At 45.8% G+C, this 13,446-nt stretch overlaps 2 protein-coding genes across 13 annotated transcripts in view; one reads left to right on the top strand and one right to left on the bottom strand.

Annotated features, from left to right (window-relative positions):
* TTF1 (transcription termination factor 1) overlaps positions 1–5,985 on the bottom strand; it is a 33,356-nt gene extending 27,371 nt beyond the window's left edge. For 4 of the 11 annotated variants that reach the window (XR_011432715.1, XR_011432714.1, XM_070251976.1 and 1 more), the window contains exons 1-2: positions 5,906–5,985; positions 679–1,703 (exon numbers count right to left, since the gene is read on the bottom strand). Coding sequence is in view for 6 of the 11 variants with exons in the window: in XM_070251976.1 (XP_070108077.1) it covers positions 679–1,685 (1,007 nt within the window). In the remaining 5 variants the exon portion in view is untranslated. Of the gene's footprint in view, positions 1–678; positions 1,704–3,387; positions 3,473–5,905 lie in introns of all 11 variants that reach the window. The other 7 variants (XR_011432713.1, XR_011432712.1, XM_070251975.1 and 4 more) reach the window with 3 other exon arrangements.
* Positions 5,986–7,925: 1,940 nt separating this feature from the next.
* Positions 7,926–13,446, top strand: part of CFAP77 (cilia and flagella associated protein 77) — a 125,430-nt gene continuing 119,909 nt past the window's right edge. Inside the window, exons 1-2 of one of the 2 annotated variants that reach the window (XM_070251993.1) lie at positions 7,926–8,044; positions 8,371–8,813. In XM_070251993.1, coding sequence (XP_070108094.1) covers positions 8,619–8,813 — 195 coding nt within the window. In that variant the 5' untranslated portion in view covers positions 7,926–8,044; positions 8,371–8,618. Of the gene's footprint in view, positions 8,045–8,299; positions 8,814–13,446 lie in introns of those variants that run through there. The other variant, XM_005605898.4, reaches the window with a different exon arrangement.

The following is a 13,446-nucleotide window of genomic DNA, read 5'->3' on the forward strand; positions in this document are numbered from 1 at the left end:
TGCCTCACTTTCAGTGTTCTGAAAATGTCCTTGATACGATGGCCCAGCGATGACATGAGTGGGCCCACAACCATTATCAATTCCACCTCAAGCGGGGCCCACTCCCACTTAACATCTACGTGAAACTATTTAAAGCCAGGACATCTTAACAAATGTGAGAAAGTCACTGAGCAAAAATGGGGAGAAAATCTGTCCCAAGTCCCAGGAACTGAGATAAAGTGGTTAAAAAAAATTCCTGCATTTATTCACCAGACAGTATATTTAAATGATAATTATATAAATAATGATATCTACATTTCTTTTATTAGTGAGAACCCTAATAAAAGTTTTTTTCCTGCTCTGTAACATTCTAAGTTATCTAATCCCTTCTTCTGTCTATATGCATAGAGACAAACAAAAGTAACTGGGGGGGGGTCTTAAAATGCCTTCTAAACTTATTCACAGGATTTCAGAGCTGGAAGAATTCTTAGTGAAAATCTAATCTAACCGCCTATTTCATACACGAAGAAAGGAAGCTACCTGCCAAGTTCACTCGGTTGAATGTGTACACTGATCTGTACATTTGATGGTCTCTTTATGATTTCTGCCATTTACCGTGTTCGTGCTGAATAAAGAGGTCACGGGCAGAATTCCTACAAAAGACGCCCACCCTGTGAAGGCACAGCATTCCCACGTTACCTGTGCACCTCTCCGGAACAGGCCTCTGTTTTCTCCTCTTGTGGCCTGGGGCTCGCACTTTCTTCCATCAAGGTACCATTACCTTCCGGTGAATCAAAGGGTGTGTCGTCAAAGCCCGCAGTGAGCACGGAAAGATCACCAGATGCGACGGCACTGTCAACAGACGACCTTCGCTTCCTCTTCTTGGACTTTTTCTTCACCTTGTGGGCCTTCTCCCTGCCTTCTGCAGTCTCGACCTCACCGACCAGCGGCAATGCCTCAGAGCACGTGTTCTCAGGACTCTCGGGCACAGCCAATACCTCAAATTCCTGGTCATCTGAAATTTTTCTCTTTTTTTTCTTAGACTTCTTTTTACCAGCAGATGCTGGTAGTTGTGTGATTTCACCTTCTAGGTCTGCAGAAGGCAGGGATTCCTGCTCGTGTGATTCCGATTGGGGTGGGGCGATGCTCGCACATAAGCTTTCCTCTAGGGCGTCACAAGATTCAACTTTCCTCCGACGTTTTTTGTTCTTTTTTTCCCTAACTTCATTGTGCAGTCCTTCTGACTCATTTTTACGTGACTTAGTAACTGAAAGTGGTTCATCTGCTTCAGGCTCTTTGCTAGACTTTTGTTTCTCGCTCACGTCAACGTAGATGACATCGACATCTCTTCTAAAGTTTTCTGGCGTGCTCTTGATTTTTTTTTTATCCACTAGGACACACACAACATCTTTTTCTTCATCTATCCCTAAAGCATGATCTCTTCTCTTTTTTTTCTTCTTGGGTATAGAAGTAGCCTTTTCAGTCTCATCACAGATTTCCGATTTTTCCAAAGAAGAAACGAGATGCCAGGAATCCTTTCTCCTTTTTTCACTCTTAGGTACGTGAGGCTGTTCATTCGCCAGCGGGGAGTCTCTGAAACTTTCATGGGAACGCCTCCGATGTCTTTTCTTATATACAGAATACTTTTTCTTTTTCTTATCAAAAACTGGACTGTGGATTTCCAATCCGCTTGATTCTCCTTCCATTTTATTCCTATAGGGAAACTTGACAACAATGATTTATTTTTGCAAAGCATTTTAAACATTAGCCTCAGGAGAAAAAAATCACAGAAAAATGAAATTGTATGACAAATGACAAGCCTGGAGTCACGATTATAAATTTTATATTATTCTAAATGCACAGGCGGCTCACACCAACTCACTCTGTCTGGTCCCACTGCCTTTATGATGTACAAAAAATAATTAACAGAGAACAGCAGTGCCTGTACGAGCAAGCCCTTGTTCCCCTCACTGCTTCATCTTTTACCTCTCCTTCCCAACTCTGTGCTCCACCCACACAGGCCTTTTTTTTGGTGCCCCAAACATGCCACAAACCTTCCCTTGGCTCAAGGTCTTACAGTATATGATTCCCTCTCTCCGGAATGCCCTCTAATGCCTCCCCCCATCCCTGCCTCCTTTCATCATTCAGAGCTTGGCTTGGATGTCACTTCTTCAAGAAGGCTTTCCCTAGTTAAAAGGATATACACATCATGATACCATGTATATTAATTTTAAAACACACAAAATAACTTCATGTATCTTTTCTGAATGGATACATACGTAGTAAAACTATGAATGCAGGCATGGGGATTATAATTGGCAAATTCAGAGATTAGGGACAAGTATAGATTATATCTGTAATCTTTTATTTTTTCAATAAATAAAATCAATACAAGAGTGCTTGTTATATTTTTATCCATACTTACTTGAATGCCCGAAATAGTTCACTTAAAAAGCAAGGAGCAGAACAAGGGTATAGATTGCTTTCCTTTGTGTTTAAAAACGAGCAACCAAAGGATATAAATGAATAAGTATTTATTAAAAAAAAAAAAAAAGAGAGAAAGCAAGCAAGCAAGCTTTCCCTGATTCCTTGGGTTTGGCCCATCCCCCAAATGACATACTTTCATAGCAAATTGTACTTCTCTTTTGTGGCATTTAGCCCAACTGTAGTTTTAAAAACAATTATTTAATTAGTCATTAAAAGCTGTCTCCCCTACTAAAAATGTGAATTCCAAGAAGAAAGGAGGTTTATCTGTTTTGTTCCCCTCTGCACTTCCACCATGGAGAAGCCCTGTCCCAGAACTCCATCCCAGAGCAAGCCCCAGCGTCTTCACCAGGGGGCACCAAGTGCCCACTGCCCTCCAACCCGACCACCTTTTGAGAAAGAGGCTGAACGGGCCTTTTACTGTCCAAAAAGCAGTCAAAATTCTGCAACAAGTTGGAACAAAGTTTAATAAGGCTCCAACATCAACACACATCAGAACATATGCATTTTGGAGTTTAAATACAGTCACATAGATATACTTTATGATAGAGATGGTTAAAAATATAATTTTACAAACACATCTTATAACTTTCCTTGCTCTATACTGCTTCTGGGTTCCAATTTCTTAGCTTTTATTTCTCTTTGACTAGGTAATACATTCACATGGTTCAAAAATCAAAATAATCTTTTCTTACTTCCCGTCCTTCCTTACACAGAAGGTAGCATCCATATAGTCTGATCTGCATTTTGCTATTTTCACTTAACAACAGATCCTGGACATCTCTCTCTATCAGTGGTTTTTCAAGTCTGAAGGCCAAGCACATCTTCTACAGAAGGCACCTAATTTATCCTAGGCAGTAAAGGGCAGCTATAAGAATTGTGCGGCTGGAGGGAAGTGGAATATGAAAGAAAATGTGGACTTACACCTCTAAGCCAAGCCCCCGGCCCCGGGATCTCATCTTCAGTGGAGGCATCCAAAGCTTCCATCCAGGCCTTCCTCCTGAAGTCACTGTGAGATGCATGGAAACCTAGCTACGACTTCTTTGAGCTCTCAGCTCTAAGCAGAGTGAGTGCTTCAAGCTGACTCCCAGTTCAGAGAGGCTCCAGCCGACTTTGTCCGTCTTATATACTACTGCAGCTCCAGCATCGAGCTGGAATTGTAATAGCTTTTTTGGAATGAATTAATGCCTTCTCTTTGGCTGCCTTCAAACTGTTAAGAATGGCTGGAGAAAAAACTCACAACTGGGCAGACGTGCACCACTCTAAACACATGGTTGCTCACTACAGCTGGGACCTGAACACTGCTCAGCGGTCAGTGTCCCTCTAGATCTGCGCTGTCCAATACAGCAGCCACTAGCAACACGAGGCTGCTGAGCACCTGAAATGCGGCCAGGCCAAACTGTGCTCTAAGTGTAAAAGAGACATTGGATTTCAAAGACTTTGCGCACGGATGGTAAAATAGCTCACTCATAATTTTTGTATGTTGCTTTCGTGTTGAAATAATAGTTTGGATATTGTTAAGTAAAATACATTCCTAATTCCAACTTCCTTTTTGTTTCTTAACGTGGCTACTAGCAAATTTTAAATTCCCTATGTCGCTTGCATTCTATTTTTCTGGACGGCAATGCTCCAGACAGCTCATTCGTCCGCTCTTCTTACAACAATTATCTCAAATCTCCTTAACTCTCAACGAACTTCTAAATTCCATTCTTCCCCTCAATTGCAGCAGACTAACTTGCCCATGACTTCATACTCTCACACATTAGACAAGAAATATGTCACCCTCCAAATTTAACCCGGCTGCCTGCACCTGCCCTGTCCTCCTTCCCTCTTGCTGCAATAAAGCAAGTGTCCCTTCTCCTGCCAAAGGCCATTTCCTCCATGTGTGCTGGACCTCAAGCTCCTCTTGCACTCTCAGAGAGCCTGAGCCATCAGATGCCCCATCTCTCTCCTGCATTTTTAGCCTCTCCCTCTGCAGTGGCTCCCTTCTAGCAACACTCTAACAATTTTTAGTTCTATCTTAAAAAACACAAAAACAACAACAACAAAATGCAACCATCTTCTGACCCTAAAGTCCCATCTACCTATTCTCGTACCTCCCCTTCACAGCAAAATTTCTCTTTTTTTTTTTAAAGATTTTATTTTTCCTTTTTCTCCCCAAAGCCCCCTGGTACATAGTTGTATATTTTTAGTCGTGGGTCCTTCTGGCTTCGAACCGGTGAAACCCTGGGCCACGGAAGTGGAGCCCGCAAACTTAACCACTTGGCCACAGGGCCGGCCCACACAGCAAAGTTTCTTAAGAAACTGTTCTCTCCATTTCCTCACCCTTGGTCCACTTCTTAACCCACGTCTTTGGAGCTTTCACCTCCACTACTCCCATGGTGAGACTACTCCAGTAAGAGTGCCTATGACCTTCAAGCCACTATATTCAAGAAACACTTTCCAGGCCCGTCTTTCAGGACCTCTTAATAACAATGAACAGAGCAGATGATTCCTTTAAATACTCTTTCACCTTACAACAGTTTCTTTCTTTTTTGTAAACACCTCTTAAACTTCTCCCTCTGGTCACCAGAACTCAGCACAACATTTTAAATATGTAGTCACCTCTCGCTAAAAACTTTTTATGGTTTCCCGGTTATTCTTAAGATAAAGTCCAAAATCCTAACAGGTCTACCACGCTTCATGACCTAGTCTGGTCCACGTCTCATTTCTCTCTGGGTTTCAGACTCCTTGCCTTTTTTCAGTTCCTAGAATACACGTTTCCTTTCAGGGAACTTTGCAAAAGCAGGTCCTCCTAGCAGTAACGCTGTTCCTCGGCATTACCTCTGCCCTTTAACTGATCTAAGTTTGAAAGTCACTTCCTCAAGAAGCCCTCTCTAATCGCTTAACTGGGTCGGGTCTCCCTGTTATGCGGTGCTTCTCAACAAGCCAGCTGCTTCCCTGCTGCGCTGAGCGAAGCTGTGACATGATCGGCCTCCTAAGGGTTATGTTCTTGTCCGTCTTGCTCCCACACGGTTCCCAGTGCTCGGTACATATGGAACACTGAATGGATATGCATTTATCCCCACTTACTCGGAACACACCTCTTCCCGCCCTGCAGGCTACCTGCCCAAGCCTGCTCCTGGATTCTCTCACCGCCCTTCGGGCGTGACAGAGACCCTACTGTGCTCTGCTTTGCTCTGGGATGGGCGTTCCGGGGCCGAGAGGGGAGGAACTACCCAGATGTCCGGCTGTCGAGCCTCTGTTGCCCAAAGACCGCAGCCTCGGTTCCCGTGTGGAAGGGCCTGGCGCGGCCGCGGAGAAAACAGGCGCCAGTCGCATCCCTGGAGACCTCAGGCCAAGGGCGGGTCTCCCAGGAGATGAAGACACCACCCACCGCTCGATCTCTATACCGTATACGCATTTAAAAAACAGGAACAACGAAAACGCGCTTTCCACCTACCGTTCCAAGGCCTCGCCACCTTCCTCCCAGTCCGGAAGTGCTGCTGTTGCGGAAGCGGAAGTAGTCGCGCGTCGCTTCCGGCCCGGCCTCCGGCGTCTCGCTTCCATGGCAACACGCCAGTCGCCCCGACTGTGACACGTGCGTAGTTGACAGCCCGTTTTGTTCCTGAGAGAGTGGCTGGGGTAGTGGGTAAACCCGAAAACTAAGAAAATAGGGCAGAATTCTTCGATTGACCTACTCATTCATTCAGGCATTCCACTTATTTAACAAGTTTTTGCGGAGCTCCATCTATAGTCCAGGACTGAACCAGATGGTGAGGTCTCTAGGTCCCTAACCTGAGGAAGACAGATAGCAAGCGAATCAACCAAGATAATTTCAGATTGTCCTATAAGGAAAATGAAACAGGGTAATGTGATGGAGAGCGACTGGGGACAGTGAGTGCTACTTTCGGTGGAAGGGAAGGCTCTTTGTGGAGTGACCTTTGAACTGAGTTCTTAATGAAAAGGGCAAGCAAAGACTTAGGAAGAGTGTTCCAGGCTGGAACAAATACAAAGGCCCTGAACTTGGTTGCTGGAGGAACCGAAAGAAGGCCAGGGCAGCTGGAGCACAGTGAACGAAGGGGAGAGTGGTAGGAGATGACGTCAGAGGTCGGCAGGGCTGCCCGGTGCAGAGTCTGATGCACACAAAGCTTCGATGAAGGATAGAGCTGCAAGGAGCCTTGGAGATCTGTTCCAATCCTCCCCTTTCAACTGAATCCTGAATAAACTTGGCTTATGATTAAAAGTAAAGCTCTTACCTGGCCATCAAGTTGAGGCCAGTATATATACCACTCAAACTTTCAGCTTTATTGCACAGTGAACATAACCATATTGGCAACTACTTGTCTCATTTAATCCTATAACAACCCTCCGTTGTAGGTATCTCTACTAGGTATTATCAGCTTCATCTTATGGATGAGAAAACTAGGGGTAACGAAACTTGTCCAAAGGGACTTACGTGGCCCAGCTAGGATTCAAACATGTGCTCTTTCCACTACTCCACTATTCCGCTCCTCACTGCACCACCTGACTTCCTCCGTGTGAGCTACCAAGCAGCTTTGATTGAAAAGTGCACAATCTGTATTTCTGTGAAAGTCTGCAAGTGAAGCAGGCTGGAGAAACCATAAGCACGCATCATACACACACACACCCCCCACCACCCAAGGTCTGCTCCAGGCCTTGGACGAGCAGTTGGAAGTCTATGTGCTCTGCTCCATAAATGTGGTGTTGGTGTTGTCCACAGTTGGTATGTAATGCCTTGAAGTTCTGGCCTCTTGTCCATGCAGCTTGCTCAGTGGTGAACCCACTTACCCAGAGCCTTGTAGCTATTTGCACACGTAATGAAAATGATGGATGAATGAACCCACAAAAAACTGGAACTAGAAGGCAGACTAGAGATCATCCTCCAGGTTAGTGGTTTCAAAAGCACTACACCAGTCACCTGGGAAGCTTTTAGAGAGTGTAGAGTCTCGACTTTATGTGGACTGCATGTTAGGCACTATTCTTGTATCACGTTAAAATCCACGGACATGAGAATGACATTGTAGCTATGCCCGAGAATATCCTGTTCCTTGGCAGACACATGCTGCAGTGTTTCGGGTCAAATATGATACTGTCTGCAGATATTTTCAAAATGATTCAGCAGTGAGAGTGTGTGCCTGCTCACACTCACACACATACACACACACACACACACACACACACAGAAAATGAGGCAAATGCCAAGGACTGGTGAATCTCGGCGAGGTCTATACAGGTTTGTATAGTATTCTTCTTTAATTTTTTTGTAGCTTTGAACTTTTTTCAAAATAAAAAATCCAAAGGAGAGGGAAGAAATTTTTAAAATGCAAATTCCAAGGTCCCGTTTCCAGATATTCTGATTCGGGGAATCTGTATTTTCCAACTTCCCTCCGTTCTGTTGCACGAAGTTAGATATCAGCTCATTTAACTCTAGACTTTCCTCGCTACCCATTTCACGGAAGGAAAAAACTGCGGATCCAAGAGGATGACTAATTTGACATCACCCAGTGGATTAGCAGTAACATCGGGCCTGGAATGCGGATCTTTATTTCATCATGAAACTTTGAGCGCTCCATCTCGGGTGTGTGCGTGGGGTGCGGGAGGAGAAATGGGAAGGGGCGGCGAGTGGAGAGGAGGTGGTTGGAGAGAGGGTATTTTGACTCGGAAATCACGTGTAAATGACCCGTTAGACCCCGTCGCTTTTTAACACAACAAATGGTGATTTGGAGGGTTTTGTCACGTCTATTTAAGAAAACTCAAATAGGTGCCCTTTGGCGGCCAACAGTTTCCTGAAAGAAAACTGATCCTCGCAGCCCCGCACCATTGGCGTCCCGTCGCCATGGAGACGGACCGTCTCATGCTTCCTCAAGGGGTGGTCTTGATTTTCTCTCCATTTCCAATCCTCAGCGCGGCACCCAGAAGACGCTGCAAGGAACCAGAGGGCCTTGTGCAGGGCTTGGGAGCTCCTCGCAAAGAGGTGGCCGTGCGAAGTGGGCGCGTCCCTCTCTGGAGGGGGCCCACCCTTCTGTGCCGCCCCCCAGGGTCTGGGTGGTACGGCCCGGGACGCGCCGCAGACCCCTCGGAGGACCGCGCCAGTCCCAACCTGGGAAGCGCCTGTGATTCAGCCCGCTGGCCGACTCCCCGCGACCCCCAGGATGACAGAGACCAACAGCTCCTTCCAGGACCTCACGCGATCTAAGAAGAAGAAGCAGCCGGTGCGCCGCACGGTCTGCCAGATATGCCCGCCCCCGCGGCGTCCCCTGACCGTGGCCGACATCCGGCCGGGCATGGAGAACGAGAGGCTGGGTGTCGTGCGAGATTCCATGTTTCAGAACCCGCTCATCGTCAAGGTGAGCCGCCTACACGCCCACCACCCTTTCGCGCTCGCCCTCTCACTGGGCACCCACGCGGCCGGAGGTTTCCACCCGCCCCGTCCGAGCGCGGCTTTGGGAGCTCCAGCTCGGGTCCACACAGACCTGGATCCCCCTGTGGTCACGAGCAGGTCTCATCGCCACTCTGAGCCTCAGTTTCCTCATCCTCAAAGTGGGGTGATAATGGCGTTCATTAAAAGGAATGAAAGGTAAGATTGAATAGGGTAATACCTGCGGGACCCCTGGCCCAGCGTCTCACACGCGGTAAGCTCACAATGTTGGCTGCTGCTATTTACCCAGGAGCCTGCTGGTGAACCCACAGGGTGACAGGTCGCACGCACCCAGACTATGTCCTGACTCACCACCTGCCAGCTCTCTCAGGGTGCAGACCGCCCCTTCCCTTTCATCTGCGCGCCTGGGCTGCTACTATGCAGCAGGGGTTCTGCATCTCTCCTGAAAGCATCCGTTCACTCGTTAATTTCCGCCCGCTCAAACTCTGATCCAGAATTACAACCCTAAGAGAAAAAAACCCGCGAACTGCTGTCCTAGGAGGCCCGGCAGGCACGAGTGAGGGATCCGCGGTTTCTAACCAGATGCTCTTTTTATTGCGCGCTCGCTCACTTTAGCCTAGTTCCGGACTGGTGATCCCCGGACCCTGGACGGGCCCTGTAAAGTCAAGTTGAAGTTTGGCGCTTAGGGAGGTGGTCATGAAGCAAATTTATCTTGCGCCACTGGAGGGCAGTGTGCTTTTAAAAATGCGCGCAGTTTCCAGATGCCGGAGGCGGAAGGCGCCAGTGGTAACCGTGGTTTCAGCAACAATCGTTGAACTGAACGCCACGCGCTGGTTGGAGCCCAGAGGTTTTTGTTGTTGGTTTTTGTTTTCGGGTACAGGGAAGCTGGGCTTTCTTCACATTGTGCTAGAATTAGCTGAGTTAATTGGTTCCTATGAAAACATTGCCTCTCTCTTCTTGCCTTCCCCAAACTATGCTCCTGGGCCAGCACCTGGGGCAAGCTGGCTTATCACACGGACATCCTTCCATTTAATATGCCCTCTTTCTTAGCACACCCGCCGCCCCCCTTCTCCCCACCAGCCCCAGTGGAACAAGGTCCTTTACTTATTTCTAGGTGAGAGGGCCATTCTAAACGGCCAGATGGGGTTCATGTTTCTGGGATCAGGGGAAGAAACAAGTCTCCTACTTCTGATCAGCTGCTTTCCTGTCAGGTCATTGCTTTCACTCAGGCAGTTACTAGTGGGCCAGCTCCTTCCTACTTAAATAAAAAATGAACGGCATTATTGAGTTATTATTCTCCATGGTGAATTAGTAGTGTGTGATGCCCACCCCCAGCTATATATAAGCATATACGTAAGTATATACATACATACATATAGCCATATGTGTTGACATACACACATTTTACATGTATGTGTACATGTATACACATACATGTGTATATGTATACTATACATTTATGTATAATATATAGTATAGAGTATAAGTAAAAATACATACATGTAGTATAAGTAAAAATTTCCCTCCCTTTTTCCTTTTGCTCATCCTGAATATCAAAAAGGACAATATTTGGCCTCTGGATGGCACTAGCTGAACAGCTTTCAGAATGAACTCAGTCCCTGATTTCTGAGCCTGAACTTGGGGCTGGAGAGTGTGCAGGAGATGACTGACCCACGACTGGGGCTTCTGTCTCAAGGGCGGCAGATGTAGAGCAGCTCTTCCCTGGCCGGCAGCGATGGAACCCCAGCAGCAGGGGCTGCGTCCAGGCGCTCTCTGAGGTTTGTGCCCGGCTCTTCTCCTGTCGGGGCAGGCAGTGGGCAGACGGCCTTTTCTTCTTACTTTCCACCTTCAGGTTCTTGATGAGTCGTAAGGTACTTTCCGTAGTAGTCAAGATTATGTGCACATTTCAACATTTACCACCCCTACAAGATTTTCTACCAAAACCTGACCTAAGTAAGAGCTGTGAAGACATTGACGGGTAGAAGGGAGCTTGACTGGTACCTTTTCTGGAATCCTCTTTCCAAATGGGTACATTGAGGCATCTGTGCTGGGCTCTTTGCAAAAGGCAGAGCCTGGGTTAGAAGCTACATTCCCTGACTCTCAGCCCAGAATTATTTTTAGCATACCGAACAGCTTCCTATATTTCAAAGAAAATTTAAAATGTGAAAAAACTTTGGGGTTTTTGGCTTTAAAGAAAAGAAGATTAAAAGTATTCAAGACTGTGGATCCTTTAAAAAATATTTTTTTAATGTGTTGCTGAAATTTCTGTTGAGGCTTGGCTTGTGGATTTCTCCATTGTGGCACGTCAGTTGCACAAGCCCAGGTTTTCTGACCCCTGTGTTGGTGTGCGCCTTCTCATTGTGTGCAGCCGAGGTGGGAGTGCCCTCGGCTGCAGGTGTCTTTAGGAGGATGATTGGAACTGAAGCATATTTTGGTTTCGTCTAAGTCTGAACCTGCAGGTTGCATCTATATTGGAAGAATATAGCACCTTAGAAATAGTCATCTACTCCACCATATTGGAGGGTTGTTGTTCAGATTGTTTTCTCCAGTGAGTAGGATCAGGTTTTTCATTTAAAATGCAGACACACTGCCTGAACAAACCCAACACTGCTATTTCACACCCATGGAATTTACCAGGATGTATACACATCAGTTATTCAAGAAGATGTCTGCAAGATGCCACAGCAACCAAGTGAAAAGTGAAAACTCCGACATCCAAGCAGGTATTTTATCTACAAATGCTCAACAACTATTTGCCTCATTTTAAAGCCAAGCCAACTAGTTACTAGTGGGACTGATTGAATCAACTCGGTATTTTATGTGGCCACAAAAAGATGTAAATATTTTCCATTAGAAAGGGCACCTACTCTGTTGTATAAAGTGACGGGCAGTTAGCCAGTTTTTCTTTAAATGTGACTCTCTGGAAAGAATAAAATTAAATAGAGAAAGAACCCAGCTTCTCCCTGCTTGATTCTCATTTCCCCAGAATTCTGTGACTCAACATAGAATTCTGCTACAATAGCCTTCAAGGCTCCTTCACAGAACCTGTCAGGGTGCACCCTTCCTGCCATCGGAACTCAGTTGATATCCTGTCAATACAATTATAGGGAGAGACTGCTTGGTTTGCTCCACTGACAGCCCTGAATCTTCTGTCACCCTGGAGAGGCAGGCTACATACAGGGGTGGAATTTATTGAATCAAGCATCCTTAGAAAGTGCAAATGATCATGGCACCCGATTTTTTCATAATTTATTACTGACTTTGTTTTTCTGTGGGGGTTTATGTCACAAATAAGAAGTGCATGCGTTGGTAAAATAGAGTCATAAAATTACATCGTTTGGGGCTGGAAGGAGTCTCATAGACATCTAGTCCAATTCCTTTTTGGAGGATATTAAGGGCCAGAGAGGGGAAGAGACTTGTCCAGGGTGCCCCTCTGACCTGGTCACAGAAATGGGATGAGATACATGTCTTTTAACTTCCAGCCCCCTGCTCCTTTGGCCCTGCAGATGATTAATTAATTAATGAGAACCCAGATGGTTTACATCTGTATAGCAGGCAGTCAAAAAATATTCACCAGTGAATATTCACCAATGATTCAATACCATTTCACTCAACATTCCTTCCAAATTGAGCTCTACTAGTTTCTTGGGATTTGTTGACAACCTAGAAATACTTATTGAATACTTACTAAGTGCCCAGCACCGTCCTAAGCTCTCTTGGGGGCATAGAAACAAGTTCAGAACTCCCCTCTTGCCCATAAGGAGTTAACTATTTAGCTGGGGAGACGGGGTATATATATGCCATATATATATACACACACATATATACATTACATGCACATATGTATTGTATATATACATTGCTCAGCACAGCACTTACCTTAAAGAAAGCTCTCAGGAAACGTTAGCTCTTATTGCTGCACACACACACATGTGCGCGCACACACACACAGATAAGACGACAAGCAATGTCATGGGCCCCCCCCCCCCCGTAAGTTTCAAGTGAACTGCACCACTCAGAAGGGTTCACATTTGAGGGGATGACGCCCTGAGCAGGACTTGTGAGACTTTATGAAGGAACAGACCTGGAACTGGAGCCTGAAGGGGGAGGAGGCAGATTCTGATCAGGGCTGGACTGGAGAAAACTCAGCGCTCTGGAGCCGAATGAGTCCGCCCTCCTTAGATCCTGTGTTCCTAGGTTTTCATCTCAACTCTAGTTCCAGTTTATGAGACTCAGCTGCTGAGATCATTATCATTATCATCACGAGGAAGCGTTTATTTAGAGCCAGTGTGTTCAAATTGGATGCTCTACAAAATTAGGCAGCCACACCATGCCCACTAATAGCTGAAGATCTCTAATAAATATTGATGCTGGCAAACATAAACGGGTAGATAGAGACAAATGCAGAGAAGGCGGGCAGACAAACACACAGCAGTATAAATATCCCTGCGTGGGTCAGTATTTTTATTATGTTTGAGTAAAATGTGAAAATGTTACATTCAACTTTATCCACTGAAGAGAATATGCCTCTGATTGCTCAAATCCTTTTACATTCAATTACAATTTAACAGCAGAAAAATAAAACGTTAGGAACGGGGATT

This window comes from Equus caballus, chromosome 25 (assembly GCF_041296265.1).
Source record: "Equus caballus isolate H_3958 breed thoroughbred chromosome 25, TB-T2T, whole genome shotgun sequence".
NCBI classification, from domain to species: Eukaryota; Metazoa; Chordata; class Mammalia; order Perissodactyla; family Equidae; genus Equus; species Equus caballus.